The sequence below is a fragment of the Squalius cephalus genome (genome assembly GCF_949319135.1).
Source record: "Squalius cephalus genome assembly, chromosome: 19".
NCBI classification, from domain to species: Eukaryota; Metazoa; Chordata; class Actinopteri; order Cypriniformes; family Leuciscidae; genus Squalius; species Squalius cephalus.
The window spans coordinates 31,721,143-31,744,724 of NC_137140.1; the positions used below are offsets into that span (position 1 = coordinate 31,721,143).

The window sequence follows — 23,582 nt, forward strand, 5'->3', positions numbered from 1 at the left end:
AGACAGCATTATATATTCTTTGCAGAGAAGTCTCTCCTATAATGCATAGAGTGCTGCAGTGATGATGTATTTTTATAGTTAGCATCACCTTCGATTTTTGCTTATGCTTTTGGATTATTGAAAAAAAAAATGTTTTTTTGTTCTTATAATAGTCTTCAAGTGCACACATTTATGAATTCTAAAGACTGAATACAATTTCAAGAAAACGCTGAAGTTAGGCTATAAGCAAACTAAACCATAGTTGCATTACTCTTTAAATCTTAAAACTCTTTAAATCTTTATAAAAACTAAAAGTTGGAAAGTAAGAATATTTTTCAAGAATGCAAATGTAAAGCGAGTAGATGAGTTTACCTGTTAGCCGTGATGACGTTTGATGTCCCCTACAGCCTAGTCTCATTTAGCCACTTGTTAGCAACCACCTTTTTCAAGACACATAAAAGCTTAGAAAAATCACACGTGGGGTTTACTGATGTATTTCGTGTCCTTGAATTAAGCGTAAAAGGACCTTTAATCCCATTCGACTTCTGGACGATGGAACCGGAAGTGCAAAAAATGAACACTCGTTTCCAGGTTTTAGAACGCATTCCTGCAGTACAAATGTTTACAAATGTATTAGGTCATGTAATGCTGTTTCTCCCACGCACAGCTACAGTATGTAGAACGCTTAAAATAGGTAACTTACCTGTGTGAGGTTTCATTTCATTTTGGATGCTGCCTATATACAATAGGCTGTAGACAGCAAGACAGCTCACTTGGTTTTTGGAACAAAGCCTTAGATTAGCCTGAAAACATTAGGGTACAACTTCAAACCAAATAAAAAACACATAGGCACTTAAAAATAAAAATTCCAAAAGAGTGTTTCCGCAGCGATGCAATAAGAAGAACCGTTTTTGGTTCCCAAAAACATTTCAGTGAGCAGTTCTTAAAGGAGAACTCCGGTCAATTTTAACATTGAGCTCATTTTTTTTGTACATTTGGAGTGCTGTCAATACAGAGAACAACGACAAAAATCGGTGTTGCCTACACCGAGTTATTCTATTTTTAAAATTTGCACCCTGTTGACTTAAATGGGGCAAGTTTTAAACCTGCTTTTAGCCTCTTAACATCCTTGATGTGTCATTACAAGTGCACAGAAAATGTGAGTGATTCCTTCAGAGTGAACACGAGTGAATCTGACTGCAGTAGATGTGAAAGATATGTATAAAAATTATGTTATTTAAGCCAGCGCAAATACCTGTGTTTACATCCTGTTTTCGGTTGAAGTCCAAAGTAGTCGATTGCCGAGTTCACGCGCATAGGTTTAGTTACCTATGATCACGCGCGTGAACTCGGCAATCGACTACTTTGGACTTCAACCGAAAACAGGATGTAAACACAGGTATTTGCTACTGCAGTCAGATTCACTCGTGTTCACTCTGAAGGAATCACCCACATTTTCTGTGCACTTGTAATGACACATCAAGGATGTTAAGATTAAGAAGGAAGCATTATTATTTTAGAGTGAAGAGCATTTAAATATTCTAAAGAAACTTTTTCCAATATCAAGAACCTTTTGTGGAATGGAAGGATTCTATGATGGATGTTAAAGGTTCTTCATAGAACCATGTCAAAGAACCTTCATTTTTAAGAGTGTAGCAGTAGAACGCACAGTTTTAGACCTTGCATTTTAACCTCACACATCATGTCGACTGCAAAGGTGTCTCTGTCTCTCACCCTTAGCAAACATTTTTCATGTACAGGTCATTCTGAAAGCTTTCACTTGCTTTGTCTGATGCCTTCATAACAACAGATTACAAATTATGTCCTCTTGTCACCCTCTACCCCATCAGTTCTGACATCAAAACGCATCAAAGTCTCTTAACCTTCCCAAGAGTAATATCAACCAATCGACCCTGTTTCGCTCGGAATGCAGGACGCCTCTATATCTTTATGAGCAAATTCATCCTTTTTTATCCTCAATGTGAAAGGACAAAAAAGTGTTTAAAGGGACAGTTAACTCAAAATTGAGATTGTCTACTCAAACTCTTGTCATATTTTAGCAGTGGAAAAGCAGTACTAGGGCAGAGGCAGTGAACGCTATGCTCTCGCTGTTGATTTTAGTAGCTTTAATCAGTTTTCAGGTTTTTGATCATGCGCTTTTAATTATTTAATGACTAAGCTGGAAGACATCTTTTTACTGTGGCCTGCGTGCCTGTTCTCATTAAACAATCTCATCTTTATATACGTAAGACAAGCAGCTAATTCAAGATTGATGAGATATGTGTGAGACACGTCCTCAAGAGTACCGAAACAGCGCGACTTATGCAACTTTGAGTGAAATAAATGAAAGCTAATGCCCAGTAAGCTAGAGACGAGCCAGACATCATGAAGTGTAGTAATGATCTATAGCTGCCCAAGGTTATCAATCCAGCATTTGTGTGTGTGAGTTTCAGATCTCTCCTGGATCTGAAAGCAGTGGCAAGAACAGCCATATTGTTTCAGGGAACAGATGCAAATCATGCGTTCATGCACCATTAAATGTTTTAATGAGCAGATCTCATCATCTCCCTCTTCATTTAACTCCCATAACTCCCACTATATTTTCAAAAAAGTAACTGACAGGACCCAACTGAGAATGAATGCTGCGTCCACATCCGTCCTAAGCAGTATTTGAAATTAGAATTAGTGTGTCTCAAATCGTAGTATGTTGAAATTAATATTCCAAAGATACACGGATGTCTACTATTTCCGTTTCGAATTCGAATCCATGCACATTTTGATATTCACATCCATTTTTATTTATTTTTAGTATAATTTCTTTCAATCTACATTATTTAACTGGTTCGTTTTTAAGTTGTGGCGTAAAAGGGCAACTACGGAAAGAGAAAGGGCAACATCATTTACAATCTCGAAAGCTTGATAACTTCAACCTTTTTTTGTGAAGCAGAACATCACAAATGCTTTAAAAATGCATCTGCTTTTTGTGCTCTTGGAAATGGCACATACATATTCAACCTGACAATCTGTCAACCCCTCTGGATTTCAGCAATGCCCAGCCCAGAGCTGAAGCCAAATGTAATTAACCTTTATGAAGAAGCAGAGTCTGTTGAGCAGAATTCGGACAGACGCTAGAAAATTAAAGGTTAAATATGGCCCGGTTGATGAGAAAGAGCCTGGAGGCTTTTCCAACATTTTCAGTGTTTAACCAGTCAGCGGAACTTTTGATTGAAGCTTTGATGAATGTAATAAGTTAGCATGTACAATTAAACACTCCTTTGATTCCCAATGATGAAGGCAATGTTGATTGTTCCTCCTGTAGGTTTGTTTATGACAGGTTTTAGATTTGGGAATTGATTTCATAGCCTTGTTGGCTGGTGGAAACCGGATAGCCAGGCTGAATTGTACTGCATAATGTTTGTGTATTTTGCAGTGTCCTTGGCATCATCTCTCTAATAGTATTACTTTTCACACTTGGTCAGATTTAATAGGAAATAACATGGTTTAATGCAATCCCTTCTGTATAAACAGCTTATTTCAGCTTAAGCTGGTCAAGTTGGTTTTTAAACCATACTTTTTTTTTTTTTTGACCAAGATGACAGAAACCAGCGCCACCAACTGGTAATCGACACTCTTTTAGCTGGACCAGTTGAAAACCACACAGAACCACCTTAAAGGCACAATATGTAAGATATTTGGATTACAATATACAAAAAACCCACTGGAACAATGTTCTATATTTTGTTAACTTGTGTACTTACATTATCCCAAATGTTTTCAACAATGTTTAAATCCACAGAAATCAGCTATTTTAACCAGTGTAACGTGTCATTGCATCGCCTGTCAATGACGTCATGTCCACGCTACCCTTTACTTCCGTAGAAACCATGGAAACACCAAAGACACTTTAAAACCCCTTACCTGACAGGGATCACTGGTGATCCCAGATTATTTTAGTTCAAAATATGTTTGAGCTTATATATCTCAATATTAATAACAGTCTGGTTAATTTTGAGTCTTGAACTATAAACTCTCAAGGGTTGGCTTTCTAAATGTATGTGTGTTATGTTTCTATTCAGAATTACTTATGAGCAGTAACCTTTTTATTTTGGGCATTTCATGTATGCAGCACTTGCCAAAATTGGGGGTGATGAGCAAGGGGTTAATATAGTTTAATGAGTACCTGTTCGGATAACATTATTGACAGAAAACTTAATCATTATTATAGTCTTATTGTTTGAATCTCTAATTTTCTTGATTTACTGTGAGTAACATGTTTGTAACATGCCTCAAAGAGACAACACTATTTTGTCAAGTGGCAACTCCCATGATTCCACGCTCACTCTCGCAGTCATTATGCTACGCCTTTGTTATTGTTATTGAAAAACTTGCATACTGTGCCTTTAAGTTGGTTTTAGTTGGATTGAATTTTTGTCTGTTTTAGTCTGTTTTATCTATAAATCTTTGTCTTTTTTCTCTCTGTGGTTCATGCATAGTAAAATCTACTTCCATGTTTTCTTTGTGGCAAACAGGAACACGTAGAAGCTGGGAGAGCTTGCTGGGACCAGTCCTTCCCTCTCAGATCACTGCATTAACATCACTCTCTGCTCCTGGAGTGACCCTACTCACTGGAAACTGGAAGGGGCAAAGAGCGACAAGTGAGATTACACACATGATATATAATACAATCTTAAGTAGCATTCTCACAATTGCATTTCCATTGTGTATGCCAACCAGGGTTGCCAAGTCTGCATAACAAAACTATCTCAATGGCCAATCAAAAATAGCCCAATGACCATATCCCAAATATCAAAACCAAAGGTAACACTTCATTTTAATGGTCCCTTTTGAACATTCTGTTGACTATAAGTAACTTTGCAACTACATATCAACGAACTCTCATTAGAGTTTTAGTAGACTGTCTGCTTTATTGTGATCCTCCTACAACAGACATTCTACTGACTATAAATAACTTTGCAACTACATGTCAACTTATTCAAACCACAACCTAACAGTCTACTAATACTTGACTAACACTCTAATGAGAGTTAGTAGACATTTAGGTGCAGCGTTACTCATTGTCAACAGAATGTGTTGACCATCAAAATAAAGTGACACCAAACCAATAATATATGCCATTCCCATACCTACAGTAACATATATCTTACAGTCACTGTTATGCAAATTGAAACCACTATATTATAGTGATCATAAACACAGCTCAAAGGCTCCCTATCAATGGCCTTCCTTCACAAAACTCAACATCTCACACAGTTTTATCATTGGTAGAATATGAAATATTTAAATACAAGCATTTAAGTCAAATATAATTTATGCAATATTAAAATGAAAAAAAAATCAAATTAAGTGTTGGCTAACCGTGCTGAGAATTTCAGGCAGAATCAAGTTTGTCTAATCCTTCTGTGCCGAATCAAGCTCAAGTGGAAATATAACTGGACCTTATTGTTCTTAGAACCGTTAGGCCCAGAGGAGGAAAAAAGGCTATTGTATTTTAAACAAGACAGATCTGACTCTGAACTCTGAACAAAACAGATCATATTTGATATATCCAGCTACGTTCAACCATCAACTTCTTTCCTTCTACACTGTGAGTCTGCAGTTCTGCTTTATGTGTTGCATGTTTTAGAGAACAGCATAAACAGCTTGTGATTCAACTAGTCGCCACACAGTTATTCTTCTATACTATCTTCTGTCGTAAGACCTCAGAGTGGAAGCTTGCCACGGAAGTGTCTGCGCTCACAGAAACAGATGAATGGTTTGTGTAGGCGTGGATGAGAGGTTTCTCGTCAACGCTTCCAGCGTAACGATGATGACTGATATAAATCAAACTGAATCTTTATTCAGCTTTATTGCAGAGCAGTTGCTTGTTGAAATACAAAGAGTTGCTATGGGGCCAGAACCGTTTCATCCAAGTTTAATCTGAATTTGTCAGTGCTAGATGTTTTGTAAGAAATCCATTACTATCTGCCCCCCTTATGCCATATTAACTGTATACATACACTACTGCTCAGTGCTCAAAAGTAAAAGAGTGTTTTTTGAAAGAAAAGCAAGGATACATTAAAATGATCAAAAAATATTGAGCAGCACAACTGTTTTCAACATTGATAATAATCAGAAATGTTTCTTGAGCAGAAAATCAGCATATTAGAATGATTTCTGAATGATCATGTGACACACTGAAGACTGGAGTAATGATGCTGTAAATTCAGCTTTGATCACAGGAATAAATTACACTTTACAATATATTAAAATGGAAAACATTATTTTAAATTGAAAAAATATTTCACAATATCACTGTTTTTCTGTATGTGATCAGTGCAACCTTGATGAGCATTCTTTAAAACATTAACATTAAAAAAAAAAAAAATTTAAAACTTCTTACCGACCCAAAATTTTGAACATTGTCATTAGTCAATGCATTTTTCAAATATACTTTTTTTTAAATTGTACAACCAGTTGTATTATATGCTGATATACCATCAGAATGAATTTGAGTTTGCATGCCTTTTACGTAACTTTAGAATCGAGACAACCTTTGAGCAGGATCTATTTCTCCCTGATATTTCTTTGTTGTTTTATCCTGAGCTGCTTCAGTATGCAGCCCGCTTGAGTTGAATTTCATGCAGGACAAAAGATCAAGCAGCGCATTTGATTTCCACTCCACCTTATGCTTGCCACATCTAATTTCATACTTTTGCATGGAGATAAAGTGCAAATTATTTTTGGGGCATATTGAGTTTAAGTGTATTCTAACTATCTAAAGTGACTGGCTTTGTATTGTATAATGGTTTCTACCATTACTGACAGTCTCAGTGTGTAGTTTTCTTATTGATTTGTCTGCCAGTTGTTATTTGATTTTTGTAACAAGATTTATGCTTGTCAATTGCTCTTCAGAATGTTGCAATGTCTTTTGCTTTTTGATGTTGCTTGTAATGATGTTGCTTGTGATTTTTTTGTTTAATACATTATTGATTTTCTGAATGTTCTGTCAATATTTATTCTGAGCAAACAGCATTTAATTGTTTGGACTCAATGTATTACACTTTCTGTATACTGTATATACACTACCATTCAAAAGTTTGGGGTCAGTAAATTTGTCTTTTATGCTTATATGATGCATTTGATAAAAATTACAGTAAAAACAGTAGTAATAATTAAAAATAGTATTGTAACACTGTAACACACACACTACTCTGTGTTTGTTTTACTATATTGGTGAGGCAATTGCATAGACTTCCATTGATTTTATATGATTTGAATTATATTTTCTAAGGCCTAGAAACGTGTGCAAAACACTAGATTTAAATATAAAAATGTTTTGGCTGATTTATAATATTTTTTAGTCAGTTGTCATTATATTTGACTATAAGTGAAGACATTTGACCCTCACAAGTATAGCCAAATCTCACTAATCATTAATCACTAATCAATAATCTTTAATTTTCATAATTGAATGATTAATATTGAATTAGAAAAATACAAAACACAACCTTTTAACTGTGGTGGAATTGCATGAGGAATAGCAATCAAGCAGAGAAAAATCCTGTCATTCACACATATGAACATAGCTATAATTAAACGGATATATTCATATGTGCAAATGAAGGCACCCCTCTTGATGATTGCTAATCTTAAAATAGAAGGCACAATGAAACATAGCTCTCATACAAACTGATTTGCAGTGTTTCATAATGGGATTTCATTGATGAATTTGGATGCCACGCCATTTGATTAGTAGATGAAGTGAGTATTTGAGTGTTTAATTAGAATCTCTGACATCCATTTAGAGGGAATTGTCTTTTACTCTTTTTATTTGAACTATATTTATTGTTGATGGGGTGCAGATTGTTTGAAGAAACAATGTGGATTGAAAATGGGCAACAGGGGATACTGAGCATTTATCTCTGTCTTCAGATAAGATACTGGAATTAAAGAAGCCATCCTGCACAGACGCCTTAGTTCTCCGCCGCGGTCCAAACCCAGAGGCTAAAGCTGAGGTTCGTAATCTGTCTTTCTCTCATTAGCTATTCTTAAAATGATATTAAAGGCAACATCCACATAATTGCCATTGCCATTCAGTTCATTTGTTGCCAGACCATGATCCTCATGAAAATAGTTTTGGATTGTCTTAGAGGGAGAAAGAATATCGAACTGATTTGTGGAAAAGGTCACACTGCGGGCAGAATCAGATTTGGAGTCCAATTAAGATTGAGTTAATAATCGCTTTTGTTGAAGTGCGCCGTAACACAGTGTCCCCATAGGTGACGGCTTTTGAAATCTTCTCAGCCAGATTAATTAGTGAAATTCCCCCAGAACGGTAATTCATTTGACCGTAAAGAGTGTGCAAGACCGCCAGCCTGACAGTATGTGGAGAATCTGTAATCTGCAGCATTCGGTCATGCAGGGACTGGGTAATTGGTTGTTTTCCGAGTGTGTGTTCAAGGCTGAACAGATCTAGACCATTTATCAGGTTGATAATCAACACTATATTTTATTATTAGCCTTGTAACCCATGTTTGGGGTGAGATAATTGAGGTTCACTTCGCCTGCGTGATTACAGAGTAGAAAAAAAAACAAAAAAACAAAAAAAAACACCTGCTCTGTTCCAAACCGTTGTTGCAAATGAACTAAAATGAGATGCTTGATTTCATAAGTGACTTTGAAAATATACAGAGATGTAAAAAATAAATAAATATATATATACTCTAATAAACATAATACATTGTCACATAAATAATGGGTAAAATATATATTTTTTATTATTATTATTGGAACTATTTGTACAGAACTGCAACATAAAAAAAAAAAAAATCTGTAAAAAAGGATAATTCTAGCATTTCGAGATTAAAGTCGAAATATTTCTATATTAAAGTCGAATATAAATATTTTGACTTTAATCTCGAAATGCTAGATTATTTTTAAAAAAATGAACGAATTATTATTTATTTTTTACGTTGCGGTTCAGCGCTTCAGTATATTTGTATGGGTAATTTTCGGTATTGAATAAAGTATATTAATTTACATTACTCATGCTTTGTTCAAATCATGTTTTCATTGAGCTCTACACAATGCATTCTGGGATTGCACATATGCTTGCAAAATTGTGGTTACTGGATTAAGCAACATTGATTTCTTAAATTAATTTGGTTACTTTTTAATTTGAGATGAATTTGATTACTCTTGCATTCCTCCATGATGCCATAAATCACAGCTAAAAACTTTTATTAAAATATATTAATTATATGAATAAAACAGAATTAACTTTTAGCTAATGTCAGACAAAACACACACACACACACACACACACACACACACACACACACACACACACACACACACACACACACACACACACACATACATTTAAGCATTCCTCATAACAAGACTCGCATGGCCATTTCGGTCACTCAGACAACATCACATGCTCTTTTATGTCTTTTATGGTGTACCTTTCCTTTCGGTGTATGTGTGTGTGTGTGTTTGTGTCCAGGATGAGCCGTTTAAAGTCAGTATGGACGAGGATATCTTGCCCAAAGACAAGCGGCCAGTTGCAACCACGCCTATACCTGGATCACCATGGTAACTACCCGTTTTGTCTGCACAGATATGATTGTACAGCTCACCATTAATCTGATGCATCTTTATTGATAAAAAATGACTATCCGCATGCAAGATAATGACCAATCGATTGTTCTCACACAATTGTCTCAGTGTCAACCTACACTTTAAAATGCCACAATTGAAATTGCAGTGTTTTTCTCCTGTGTTTTGAAATGCTATAATAGCCACTTTGTTCTTATACAGTGATATAAAGATGTTTGTTTTATCTCCTCTCATTCTGTCATAAATGTCAGCAGCTTTAGCACCATTTAAATGATGCATGCTGCTGTATAACTGTTTGATGACAGTAATACATGTTTGGATAAAATACAGCAGTGCACATGGCAAACTTCCAACAGATGCTGTGACATCCAATCGAAAACCTGCATGAGGACAATGTGTTATGCAAGGCATCCATTTCTCTCTGCCAAAGCAGTGTGGGCTTTCCTTCCCTGCAAACAAACACACAAACATACACATACACACACTCACAGACATTTTTGAAACCCGGAAGGCATCGTGGCTTATGGCATTCAGCTTTTGTTGACACACACAAACTGGCTTGAACTGGTAAATCTTTGCTTTTACCATGTGGTTGATGACACCAGCTTTGCAGAATTGGAGCTGTTGTGTGATTATCCAGATATAGATGCGGGATTAGATTCCTATGATGCATAAAAACCCATTTTAGAGTCTAGACAAAAAGGAAAGATCAAGTGAGATCAAATGATAATGACAACATGGCGAATGTACGTCCGGATTACATTCATACTACAGACATTCATACTATGTTGAAACTAATTTTTTAGCGGTCGCAAAGTAGGTACTTATTCTAAAGGAGTACCTACTCAAGAGAGTATGCGATTTCGGACGCAGTCTGTTTTGTACCAGTTCATAAGAATCATTTGTTCGTGATTCAGACTGTTCTTGCTGTTTGTTGTTGTTCTGCGCGGCACATGAGGACAAATAAAAACATGTTTTTTCCCCATTATTTCGCGGTACATTGCCTTTTTATATGAGGTCTTTTGCCTTGGGACTGTAAATTCAGCAGCAGGGTCCGTCACCACTGATAACCGATGCAGGAAACCCTGGTATGACAAAATGATCGATATTGGGATTTTAAAGGCCCGTTCACACCAAGAACGATAACATGCTGTTTATTAAAAGGGGGGCTGGAGTTTATCATCTGCTGCTTTAAATGCGGGAAAAGAGGGAAAAATATAGTTTTGAAAAAAAAAAAAAAATCTGAAAGTGATTCCAACTATAACGTTTCTTTGTGCCGTTATCGTTATAGTTTTGGTGTCTGCAATTATTTTATATTTAGAATGATTTTTAGAACTATATCTTTATTGTAAACAGGCCTTAAGAATCAAATGAATCAACTTTGAGATGGTAAATTGCTCCAATAAAGTTGGATAGTGGCACAGTCACAGTGTTTGGAAGAACTGAGCTAGAGATAGATTATAGTAGTTCTGCATAGTAAGCTGAGACAGAAAAGAATGGGGAAAATATTACACACAACAACTTCTGAGCAATAACATGGTCCTTTGTGTAGAATAAAATAGGGCTCTAAATTTTGTAGTTATTGTTTCATATCATGATTTAAAAATTCAAGAATCCCTGCAAGGAAGGACAAATGAAGCATGCGACTAGCACCAACCATATGTTTGCACTATGATTAACTGCATATGAGCAGAGCGGATTCGCCGTTTCAAAGATTTTTTAATATCATTGGGTCAGTTTTACGGTACAGGAAGGCACTGCCGATCTCCCTGATGCGATTGGGTAGCAAAATGAAATGTCAGGATTGGTTTGTCATGGTTGGCATGAGGTTGTATCAAATTACCTCACAGACTACTGCAGAATCCATGAATTCTTTATCCGACTTACCCTGAATGAGGCCTGAAATGGGTCTAAAATTATCACTGTAAGGTAGGAATATCTAGTGCGGAACGCCTGAAAAATTGGTCACTTTTGGATTTATGACCGGAATCTAAAACCTATAATAGGCTTGTAGATATTTGATTCTGGACATATTGTGGATTTTATCCATTTAAAAATATCTTGTGAAACAGCTTAAGGATGATTGTGAAAAAAAGTTATAATAATTCAGGCCATCTGGTTTTAGTGGTTCTTAGCTGTCATGTGTGACCCTGAATCCTCTCTCTCTGGGTCACTTTGGGGGTGTTTTTCTTCATCAGGATTTCTTAGTCACTTTGTGCGAATACCACTAACAGGCTGTTGGGTTGTGTGTGTGTGTGTGTGTGTGTGTGTGTGTGTGTGTGTGTGTGTGTGTGAGTACATAAAAGCATAACAGCATCTCTCTTTTCTCTAGGTGTGTGGTGTGGACAGGCGATGACAGGGTGTTCTTCTTCAATCCCACCATGCATTTGTCAGTATGGGAGAAACCAGTGGATCTGAAAGACCGTGGAGACCTCAATCGAATCATCGAGGACCCACCACATAAACGCAAGAAAGGTGAGACTCAATGATTCTGGCCAGAAATAGAAGACTATTCAGACATATTTAACATTCTCTTTTAAACATACCATGATTTGGGACACATTATATCCAATTTTAGATACAATTCAGGATAGATAGTGTACGAATTAGTATGCAGGCAATGTGTTTTCTGACCTATTTAATGGCAAATTTATTTGTAATTGAAATCCAAATGGCACAAACAAAGATAAATCATTGGAACTCTTTATATAACTGAATTGAATTATAAAAATTGTAGCAAGTATGAAATATATGATGAAAACATCATCATCTTTAGTTATGGAAACTGTTATGGAAGATTCAGTAAATATCTAATTCCATCTCATCTCAACCTGTGATTTACATGAACCTGTAATAAGGTAAAAGTGTTTACATTTTAGATGCTTTCAGTATGTTGATATTGTGTGTCAGTGTGTATCCAAATTTAAGTAAATGCAAGTGTTCAGAAGTTTGTCATATTTTTTTTGTAATGTTTTTGAAATAAGATTTGTATGCTTACCAAGGCTTGAAAACATAAATGTGAAATATTATTACAATTTAAAATAACTATTTTCTAATTGAATATACAATTTAATTTATTCTTGTGAATTTCAGCATCATTACTCCAGTCTTCAGTGTCACGTGATCATTCAGAAATCATTCTAATATGCTGATTTGCTGCTCAAGACAAAATTCATATATTATCAATGTTGAAAAGAGTTGCGCTGCTTAATATTTTGAAGGTATGATTTCAGGTGAAATTTCAGGATGAATAGAAAGTTCAAAAGTTATTAATTTTGAGTTTTGAATGGTAGCGTACAGTACTTGCAAATACTAATGAGATCATGTTGGCAAGTCCTACTCTAGCCTCAAGGTAAGAGTCACTTGAGTTCAGATTAAGTTGCTGAATCAGTCAAGTGTAACTCATGACTGATACAGGAGCACTGTAAAAGGGATGAACTTGACAAGGGATGAAGTTTAATCCTAAATGATACTCAAGCTAAAGTTTAATACACACACCAAACTGCAGAAGTGATGTTCTCGCGGATTACCTAAAAGCAGTAATCCAATGAAGCGGCTCTGCAAATATTGAATTAGTCTGGATCTTGTCTGGAAGTTATTATATGGTTGGCTTCATTTCACAGAAGGCTTTTCATCTTTATTGATTTAGTTTTATTGCCGTTTCATGGAGATTATTTATTGATGACCTTAATCTATTCGAGTAAATTAGTTCTCATTGTACTTTTCAGATGAACAACCTGGCATGATCCAGGTATATCAATACAGAACCTCAAACAGCTGGTGTTGTGTGCATAAATAAAACTATATTATTTTACTATATAAATAAAACTATACTTTGCAGGATATATTAATCTAAAGCTTGATTTGTTCCATCAATAGACGACGGCTCAAATTCTGCTGATGAAGATGATGACGAGGATGAAGAGGAACGTAGTTCAAAGAACAAACGCTACAAGTAAGTCGGGTCGAGCCATGTAAAATATGACAACAGATGTATCTTGAGTCTGCTTTAACTGATCGGGAGGATATAGTGTCAGATGTGCTGTATGTCACTCACCTTAATAATCGCAGCTCAACAGGAAGTCTTTGATTTGTGGTGGGCAACATCTGCACTCACAGCTTGATGCAAATTTCACAATCTGCCTCTCTTGGTGATGATTTAAATCGAACAGTTGGGTGTTTGATGTATGTCCAAATGTCTGCGTAGAGACAAGAACACAAGCCTACACTTTACATTTCAAGAAGAACTGAGAGATTCTGAAAGATTTTGTTTACGTTGAATATTTCATTTACGGCAACAAATATAATTTTTTTTCAGTGTATGATTCAATTTAGTGATAGCAAAAAAGGCAGAGTGAGAACCATTGACAAGTCTTTGGTAAACACTTTTTAATCGGCATAGTGTGCATATCATAATAGTTTGGGCAGAATCAATGCAGTCTATTGGACATTACCTCCTGAGATATTAACAGCATTAAAGCTGTTGTATTTTGTCTCCATCGCTTTAAAGACTGGACCATCCTGATGAGTGTGATGAAGGAAAAAATGGATCATTACCGCTGGAGCTCCGGATCGGCCATTTCAGAGACATGCTTCTGGAAAGAGGGGTGAGAAATTTAGTGATTCTGGGACAATAATGAAACTTCAGACTTAGGGAATAAAGGAGATAAAGGTTAATCCAATAGTTCACCCAAAAGTGGGCCATAATAATCTTACAGATGGAGCAGTGTGTAATGAAGTGGGTGATTGACATGCGTTTGTTCTGTGTGAGCGTCAATCATCCTGTGTGTCTTGAACAGGTGTCTGCATTCTCCACCTGGGAGAAAGAACTGCACAAAATTGTATTTGATCCACGGTACCTGTTGCTGAGTCCAGAGGAACGTAAACAGGTATGACATGAAGCTTTCACATCAGACTCAATCAACCTCAAACATGAATAAAACTTCATTACCTCTACACTTCCACAGGCGTACAGTACCACCATGGTAGTTTTAAAAGCACTAGTAGCTGGTGGTAAGTTTTGCATTAACTGTATAAACTGTATCACATCATTGAGGATAATATTGAAAATTATTTGCACTATATATTATGTAAGGAATAATTCGAAAATAATGCACACCCCAGGGTGGTAATGCGACCACGACATGAAGCGGATGTGTGCAATATTTTCTAGTAATTCAACGAGCCAGAGTCAATTATTATGCTTAAACTATGGTTACCACACCTCAAGACATTGGTCAGATGTCAAGACATTTGTCAGGTTTTTTTTTTGTGTGTGTGGGGGACTAATTTCTTACTCATCTCATCCCATGCCTCCGTTGCAAATTCCAAAACGTCATTTTAGAGCTAGTAACAGAGGCTTGAGCAATTGATAGCAGACTAATGCTGTTATTATTGCAGTTATTAGAGAGAGAGAGAGAGAGAGAGAGAGAGAGAGAGAGAGAGATATTAAGTGTGTGTGAATTACCTGAGTCTGTGACTGTAAGTTTATCTGCTTCAAAAACAGTGCCGTTATTACCTCGCTAGTGAGAAATGTCATGTAGCTTTTAAGTTGCTAGACTATTTTACTGATTAAATCATCAAAACCGCACTAATGACACATTTCTGTGTGAGTGTGAGTCTATACTATATGTGTGTGCGTTTGAGTGGGAGAAAAAGAGTATGTGCTTTCCATACATAATAAAATGTCATTTTGTGGCAAAAAACATGGAAATAATTTGTCATTTTTATCCAATTTTTTACTTGGTCAGTGTCGTTGTGGGTTTTGGTTCTTTTGCTGTTGTAGGATGTAAGAAACTTTGAAATAACTGAAATCAGTTGGCGAAGTGATATGAACCTGTAATGCGGTCAAGACCTGCCTGGAACTACTTTAGCCGTGTGTTTGCCTGAAAATAATTGCACACCTTAGAATGTTCGTTAACCAAGCAGAATCATGCATTCAGCAGCCCTAGTAGTATAAATAAACATTAAATCTACCTTCCCATTTTTAAATATTTAATAATTTTTTATTTATTTATGCACTTAATTTGCCCACAGATTTATGATCAGTTTGTCAAAGCAAGAATGAATGAGGAGCACAAGGAGAAAAAATGCAAACTCCAGCAAGCGAAAGAAGAATACAGAAAACTGCTGGAGGAGTCAAAAATCACAACCAGGTGAACCTATACAGTATATCAGATGAAATAAGTGTGACTGCTTTTGCATTAATAATAATAATTTTTAAAAAAATCTCTAGAGCGGATTATTCATTCAGCAAAAGTGTTAAATTACTGATGGTCGTGTATTTGATTATAACCTTGTTTCTTGTTAAAGGTCTCTTACAGAACTGAATTCAAACAAGCCACAGGGATTAGCTCTCGGCTTGAAGTGTGCCTCTTTGCAGGTTGAACGGAGACTGTCTTTCGCTTTTACTCTATTCTTCACCTGATTCATTTATAATGAATGGAATGGAACAGATGTGAATCCATACACTAATATGAACACATTCACAGTTCCTGTCCTCGAAGCAAAACAATGAGTTTTTTTAAAGACAAGATCATCTTAAATAATAAACTGCTGTGTATAAATATGATATATATGTATATGTTTGTGTTAAACATTTCCTCAGCATGCTTTCATTGCAAGTTCTCACAAGGCAACAAAACATCTAGTTATTATCCAGAACACAAAACGATGTGCTTCGAAAACCCTAGCAAAAACACCCTAGCAATCGCCAAGAAAATTCTCTAATAACCACCCAGAATGCACTGGCAACCACTGTATCCTTAGCAAATTATTTAATGAAAGATTTCAGATAGCAAATGCACCAAAATGAGTGGTTTCCTTGTAAAACTGTGCATTATTGCTGTATTTGCTCTGTGCAGGTTCATGTGTTTTCAGCTCTTTTCCAGACTCACGACTGTACAATCTCCTCTTTCAAAGTCTAGCCATGAAAACCACCGCAATCGCAATTGAGGACCATCACACTGATGACATTAAACATTTGATGACTGTCAAGGATCTCATTTTGATGTTCTCTTTTGTAGGTCAACGTTTAAAGAGTTTTTGGACAAGTACGGAAAGGATCCTCGATTCAAACAGGTTCTGAAGAGGAAAGACCAGGAACTGTTTTTTACCCAGTTCATCAGCACATTGAAGAAGCGGGACAAGGAGAACCGAATGCGTCTGAGGAAGATGAGATGAGTGCTTGCGGACAGGGACGTGAAGTCTCCACGCTACTGTGAACTGATTTCCTGTGACTGTTTATCACAGCGTAGACGGTGATACCATCTGCCCATATGTCTGACCAAATGCCAAGGGCAGTGTTGCTGTTTGCTTTTCAATGACTGACTTTCAAACAAAGGAACAAATACAAAACCAGCTGGGTCTGGGCAGCGGTTTGGGGATTAACTCTGTATATGTGAATGTGTTTCATATTGAAGCTCTTAATCTCCGGTTTGAGTAAAACAAGGTTCCTAAATCACAACACTGAACATGAATACAGAGTCTGACTCAATAGAAGCATAAAGCCATTGACCTGTGTGCACAGGTGGAAAATGATTTTTAATAAAAATTGTAAATAGATGTTGATTTAGGCGCTGTGTTGAAAGTGACCATAGAAGTGTTATCAGAGTAAGAGAACGTTTACACGACACCGTTTTCAGCTAAAAACGGAAATCTTTTTATGCATTTTGGCTGTTCGTTTATACGACAATGGCGTTTTGGTCAAAGTGCAAGATTTTGAAAACAATACGGTTGTCGTCTCTGTGTAAACTACAAAAACGTACATTTGTGAAACCGGTGACGTCATCCGCATGCGTATTATGTGTTCAGTCTATAGGTGCGTAGTGTTTCTTTACAAAGTGACATCGCCAACTACTGGCCTGGGATGAATAATACAGTGTTTTTAGTCGGCTTCGCAGATCCGTGTGAACGGGGATCGTTTTGACAACTTTGGAAAAACGTTTCCATTTTTAGTACGTCGTTGTCGTGTAAACGTACCGTAAGACCAGATTCAGACAGCATCTGTGAGAAATAGTAAGTGGTGTTGTGTGTCGATAGAATTTTTTCAAATGTTGTCTAACGGTTTGTTGTAATTAAATTTGTCATGGTACCGTAAAATGAAAGTGATGCTTTTTACAGAAAATTCATGTACAGCTCTTGTACAAGTCAGAGCAAGTGGATTCTGATTACAGAGAGAGATTTCATTGAAAGGACTGTAGATGTTTAGGCTGCATTCAATTCATGTAGCTATTTGCAAGTATGATTAAATAAATTATTTTATTTATTCTGGTTGAAATGCAATTTTACATTTTCTGTCAGCTTTTATACACACTAAAAACCATATTCAGGGCTTAACATTATGGATTTGTAATTTTTTTTTTTCTGTTGACAATGCTAATGTTTCCAGCTATTTTACTGCATTGATCTTTGTTTCAGAAAAAAAACAAAAAAAAAAACATTGTTTTACTTGCAAAATAAGATTAAGATTATAATGTATAAAGATATATATGCCATTAATTCTTACAAATACTACATATTTGGATGTCATTTTCAGCACATTTTGACTTTTGCAAAGTCATTCTTGCAATTTCAACAAATAATTTATTTTAGCCAGCTAGCATTACCTTATTGACATTGAAATCTGCAGGATGAACAACAATGTTCAAAACATCCCAGGAATTCAAATGTCTGTTTTCAAGACATTAAAACATATGTACATAATCTTTGGATTTAAGAAATGGCATCAAAAATAAAATGAAAAATAAAATAAATCAATAAATAAAAAAGGGAAACCTTTGCAAAATTTTCCAATGTCATCCTTATTGCTGGGACATGAATATGTACAGTATGATATTATGTTGACATTTCATTATAAATTTTAATTTTCTACTTTTTGTTTTTACTGTAATTCTTCAGTTAGAGCTTTCAGTCTCCAAACATTTGATTTTATTGATAATTGTTTTTGTTGATAATGAAATAAATTACATATATTGTGGAAAGTTAAATAAAAAGCAAATTCCAATTAAACATTTCTGAATACAATACACATGACCTCTAGAAAATTGTCACATACAATCTCCTTGGCCACAGAAAACAAGTTATCCATGTCGTTTCCTAATTAACTTTGACATACCAGAAGAAATGTCAGCTGTTCATTTTGTGTTCCTAGATGTTAGAATTCAGTGTGACCAATTAAATGTTGATGGAAAACTTTCACTTGTTACTGTGCACATTTGTCAGCAAGACACATCCAAACAATTAACATTTCTCATGCATCAAGTTTAAAAATAAATCCGGGTGCACACTAAGATTTTGGCCACGATTTGGTCGTCAGACAAATATTGTAAATCCTAAAAGTTTCCTCTGATCGTAGACCAAAATCTGAAGTCTTTGATCGCTAGTTTGACATGTTCGCCGACAGTCGATCAATGACCATTGCAATCTGATTTTACCTCCAATGAAATTCTAGCAGTGTCAGAAGTTTTGAGGTGCAGTCTTGCAGTGTGACTTTTACGACAACTGTCAAATAAAGAACCAATAGGAGCGTAGAACCTGATGACACAATTTGTGAGACAACAACAAAGCACCACTCGCTCCACACACACACACACACATCTTCATTTTTTCCAGTTTTCTTTTCAAGAGAAACAATGATTGATGATGAACGCTAGAGATTGTTTTGTGTTTGCTAGCCACCATTTCTAACCCACACATAAATGCAGCTCATAGTCAATGAACATGTCACGGATTGATGATGTAAAACTCTGGATGAGTTACTTAACAGGATCCCGTTCTTACAGTCTGACAAGCAACAATTGTAAATTGTACAGTGTGCACCCAGCTTTAGATAATAAAGCTTTTGAATATAAAACTTTGGGTGTTGATTCTTAGATTCATGTTGTTTGGATTGACATTTTTGACATGTTCTTTGGGCATCGCTGAAGCTCTTTGGTTTAATGTGGTGGCCTGTTTTCAGCTGCATTGCCTACAAACACAACAAAGACTGTATTTCATCACAAGCACCCTCATTATTTCAACACCAGAGACAATTGAGACAAGAAAACCCTGAATATTTAATGAATGTGATACTAAGGCTGGAAATAAATCTGTTTTTTTTTTTTTTTACCCATAGCCCAATGATTATTTGAAACCCTTTTCACACAGCCATGCACTGATGCTGGAGAAGTATCTTTCAGATGTACACAGTCCTTATTCAGCCTGTCTTGGATCAATGGGGTCAAGGGAACCACGTTCTATAGTGAAGGGACCAATGACGCCTGCAGCTCTCCAGATAATACAACAAAATAGCCAGCATAGGACAAGTCATGACTTTTTAACAATGAAATAGAGTGGGCACCTATGTATGTTTGAAAAACAGTGATCAGTTATAGGGATATTTCACTCACAAATGAAAATTCTGTCAAACTTGCGTGACTTCAGAAAACTACTTGTGTGATATATAATGCGGCTTCACAGCTGTGGTCACTATGAAAAAGAGCTTTTTGTTGATTCTTAAGAAATTACATTTTGGGATTGGGATTAATAACCTGGAAGAAAACCACAATGAGTTACACTTTGTTTTTCGCTTTAATCAAAGTTTGAAGGAAGAAGTGATATCATTTTCGAAAAAACACTGACAGTGGGAATTGAAACAAATAGATTCAATTATCTTTTCCAGTTGTCCTATAATACAACAGCAAATATCACAATATCTATTAAAGCATAACACTTAGTATAGCACTTCTACAGCAGAAGGACACCTTTTTCACTCCCTGCAGAAATAACAATAAGCTTCAGCTTTTTTTAACACCTTTAGCACAGTTGTCTCTCTTAAATAAGTCTAATTAACACTAGCATATAATAATGGTTTCTGAAGGATCTTGTGACACTGAAGACTGGAGTGATGATAATGAACATTTAGCTTTGCATCACAGGAATAAATGTCACAGTGTCAAAACTAAAAAGCCTTTAATGTAGGCTTCATTTCTTTCTTCAAAATTTTTAGTCCTGTTAAAATATTACCAATCATCAATACTTGAAGTACATCAGAAAATGATATCCTCTCTCAATTGTGTTCAATTAAAAAGTGTCAACTCCATGAGAAAATTCCCCTTGCATATTGTTCCACCATATAAATGTATTTGCCCTCTGACTTATCTCCTCTCACAGCACGTACAGCAGTGGAGCCGTCCACACATCACGAATGATGGAGAATTTGGCAACTGGCATTGAGGCCCAGCGCTCGTTTACTGGGTGACGGAGCCTGAGTGTGTTCAGGCCGTCAGTAGTGCTGCATTCCCTCTGTGCCTCACACAGGCTGATTGAACCGACTTACTGGTGAGGAAAAGTCAACAGCCCTTCTCCATCAATGTCAACTCAATGAAACACAACTATAAATAAGCACAGGGACGGCAGACAGTGCGCTGGCAAACTGTTTTATGGGGGAGTAAACTCCATTATGGCTCCACGGGACATCCATAGTCTCTGGCTTCATTCCAAGCGTGCGTCTACTCCTATCCATTATTGAAACCGCAGGTGACTGTGGTGCAGGATCAGGGAGGAAAGCTCAGGGTGAGGGGGAGAGATCACTATATAGTACCTGACCTGACTGGAAGGGGATGGTTGCAGATGGTTGAGAGATGCACAAGTTTTTCCCTCTATGTTCCAAGAAAAGACTGAAAAATCATTTAAATCATGGTTCACCTTCAGTTTGCTGGTAACTTAAAGTGCCCCTATGCTATTTTAAAGGTTCCTAATTTTGTTTTGTAGGTCTCCTACAAATTATTTACATGCATCAAAGGTCAAAAATTACTTTAATTTTCTCATAATATACACTGTACATTACTTAATTTACAGAGTCTGAAACGGTTCTTTCGAAGATTCAATCTCTCTTAACGCCTCCTTTCCAAGAGCTTACTCAGTTCTAACTGGTCAGACAGCACAGTCTGTTGTGATTGGTTTACCGCTTACAGCGCAAGTCGAACAGTTACGATGACATCGGTTTTACCGTATCAATTCCAGAGTGAGTCCTCATACTTTTGAATTGCATGCAAAGTGGATTTGGAATGCTGAAAAAAACACAAAACCAAACTCTTCCAGTCTCGGCTAAAACTACAGTGTTTGAGGGCGGGAAAAAGTAGACGTTGTTAGCGGGCAGTAAATGAAGACCATATGCGAACAGGAAGCGAGACTGGAATCAATTCTTTATTTTAGGAAACATTAACTTTATTTAACATTTTACATTTAATCATTTAGCAGGCGCTTTTTATCCAAAGAGACTTACAAATGAGGAGAGCAATAGAAGCAAATCAAACCAAACCAACAGTAGGGTAACAATATGCACAGTACACGTAGCAAGTTTTTTTTTTTTTTTAAATATATAAATATATAATAGTAAGTGTTAATATTAATGCGTCTCTAGCAGTTTCTTGAAAATGCCTAAAGATTCTGGTTGAGATGGGCAGGTCATTCCACCAGCTTGGAACAGTCAAGGTAAAGGTCTGTGAAAGTGATTTTGTGCCTCTTTGGGATGGCACCACAAGACACCGTTCACTTGCAGAACGCAAGCTTCTGGAGGGCACATAGATCTGAAGTAGAGAGTTTAGGTATAGGAGAGCAGAGCCAGTGGTTGTTCTGTAGGCAAACATCAGTGCCTTGAATTTGATGCGAGCAGCGACTGATTGGCCACCAGTGCAATTTTCTGACACTTTCAATGATTTTTTGAGGAGGGGTGTGACATGCGCTCTCTTCAGCTTTTTAAAGACAACTCTTGCTGCAGCATTCTGCATCAGTTGCAGAGGTTTGACAATGCATGCTGGAAGACCTGCGAAGAGAGCATTACAATAGTCCAGTCTGGATAGAACAAGAGCTTGAACGAGAGGCTTGATTCTCTTAATGTTGTTTAAGGCAAATCTGCAGGACCGTAGCCTGGGAAAACCCTGACGAACTTCCGGCAAATTTGAGATTTGCTCTGCAAGTCCGTCTGGCCAAGAGCCCATTAAAGCCCATTTCCAATTCTTCCAAATCGAGGCACCGATCACAAATTTTGAGGCGGGCTTTACACAATGACGATCGCTCTGATTGGTTTTAGGTCTATTCAATTGCGCCCAGAGGCATTTGAGCGACGTCCGTTGGTGACGCTGTGAATGAACCTTCCCCAGACCCACTCTCAGTTCCAACTGAGAAGGATCTGGTGTCAAGCAGGCTAGCAGGACCGGGTAGTACTAGCAGTGTGGTCTGTGAAGTTTAACTGATCATCAATCACAACTCCACGGTTCCTGGCTGTCCTGGATGGAGTCATGGTTGAAGAACCTAGCTGAATGGAGAAGTTGTGATGAAGTGTTGGGTTGGCCAAGACCACAAGCAGTTCTGTCTTCGCAAGGTTTAGTTGAAGGTGGTGGATGTTGTCAAGAAATGTATGTCAGGTCTGCCGAGATGCAAGTAGCTACTGTTGGATCCTCTGGTTGGAATGAGAGGTAGAGTAGTGTGTCATCAGCATAGCAGTGATAGGAAAACCTCATGTTTCACAATGACAGATCCTAGTGATGACATTTAGATTGAAAAGAGAAGTGGTCCAAGCACTGAGCCCTGAGACACCCCAGTAGCTAGATGTTGCGACTTGCACTTCACCACTCCACGACAACCTGAAGGACCTACCTGAGAGGTAAGACTTGAACCACTGGAGATTGAAAGGAGGATCTGGTGGTTAACTGTGCCAAACACAGCAGACAGATCCAGCAAGATGAGTACTGAGGATTTGGAAGCTGCTCTTGCCAGTCTCAGAGCTTCAATAACCGAGAGCAGGGCAGCTTCAGTTGAGTGGCCACTTTTGAAACCAGACTGGTTGTTGTCTAGGAGGTTGTTCTGTGTAAGAAATGTTACTATTTGTTGTGCACTTTGATTTTTAAAACTTTGCAGACCTTTTACATTCACAAACATCTATATTTCACACTGCATGAAAGGTAATATTTGAAAAATCAAGTCAATGAACAAATGGTTCA

At 36.8% G+C, this 23,582-nt stretch overlaps 1 protein-coding gene across 2 annotated transcripts in view; it reads left to right on the plus strand.

Annotated features, from left to right (window-relative positions):
* tcerg1l (transcription elongation regulator 1 like) overlaps positions 1 to 18,318 on the plus strand; it is an 84,672-nt gene extending 66,354 nt beyond the window's left edge. For both annotated transcript variants that reach the window (XM_079851027.1, XM_079851028.1), the window contains exons 6-14: positions 4,509 to 4,634; positions 7,912 to 7,994; positions 9,488 to 9,576; positions 11,933 to 12,075; positions 13,480 to 13,555; positions 14,111 to 14,207; positions 14,400 to 14,489; positions 15,637 to 15,755; positions 16,626 to 18,318. In XM_079851027.1, the coding sequence (XP_079707153.1) occupies positions 4,509 to 4,634; positions 7,912 to 7,994; positions 9,488 to 9,576; positions 11,933 to 12,075; positions 13,480 to 13,555; positions 14,111 to 14,207; positions 14,400 to 14,489; positions 15,637 to 15,755; positions 16,626 to 16,782 (980 nt within the window). In that variant the 3' untranslated portion in view covers positions 16,783 to 18,318. The remainder of the gene's footprint in view (positions 1 to 4,508; positions 4,635 to 7,911; positions 7,995 to 9,487; positions 9,577 to 11,932; positions 12,076 to 13,479; positions 13,556 to 14,110; positions 14,208 to 14,399; positions 14,490 to 15,636; positions 15,756 to 16,625) is intronic.
* The last annotated feature ends 5,264 nt before the right edge of the window (positions 18,319 to 23,582 follow it).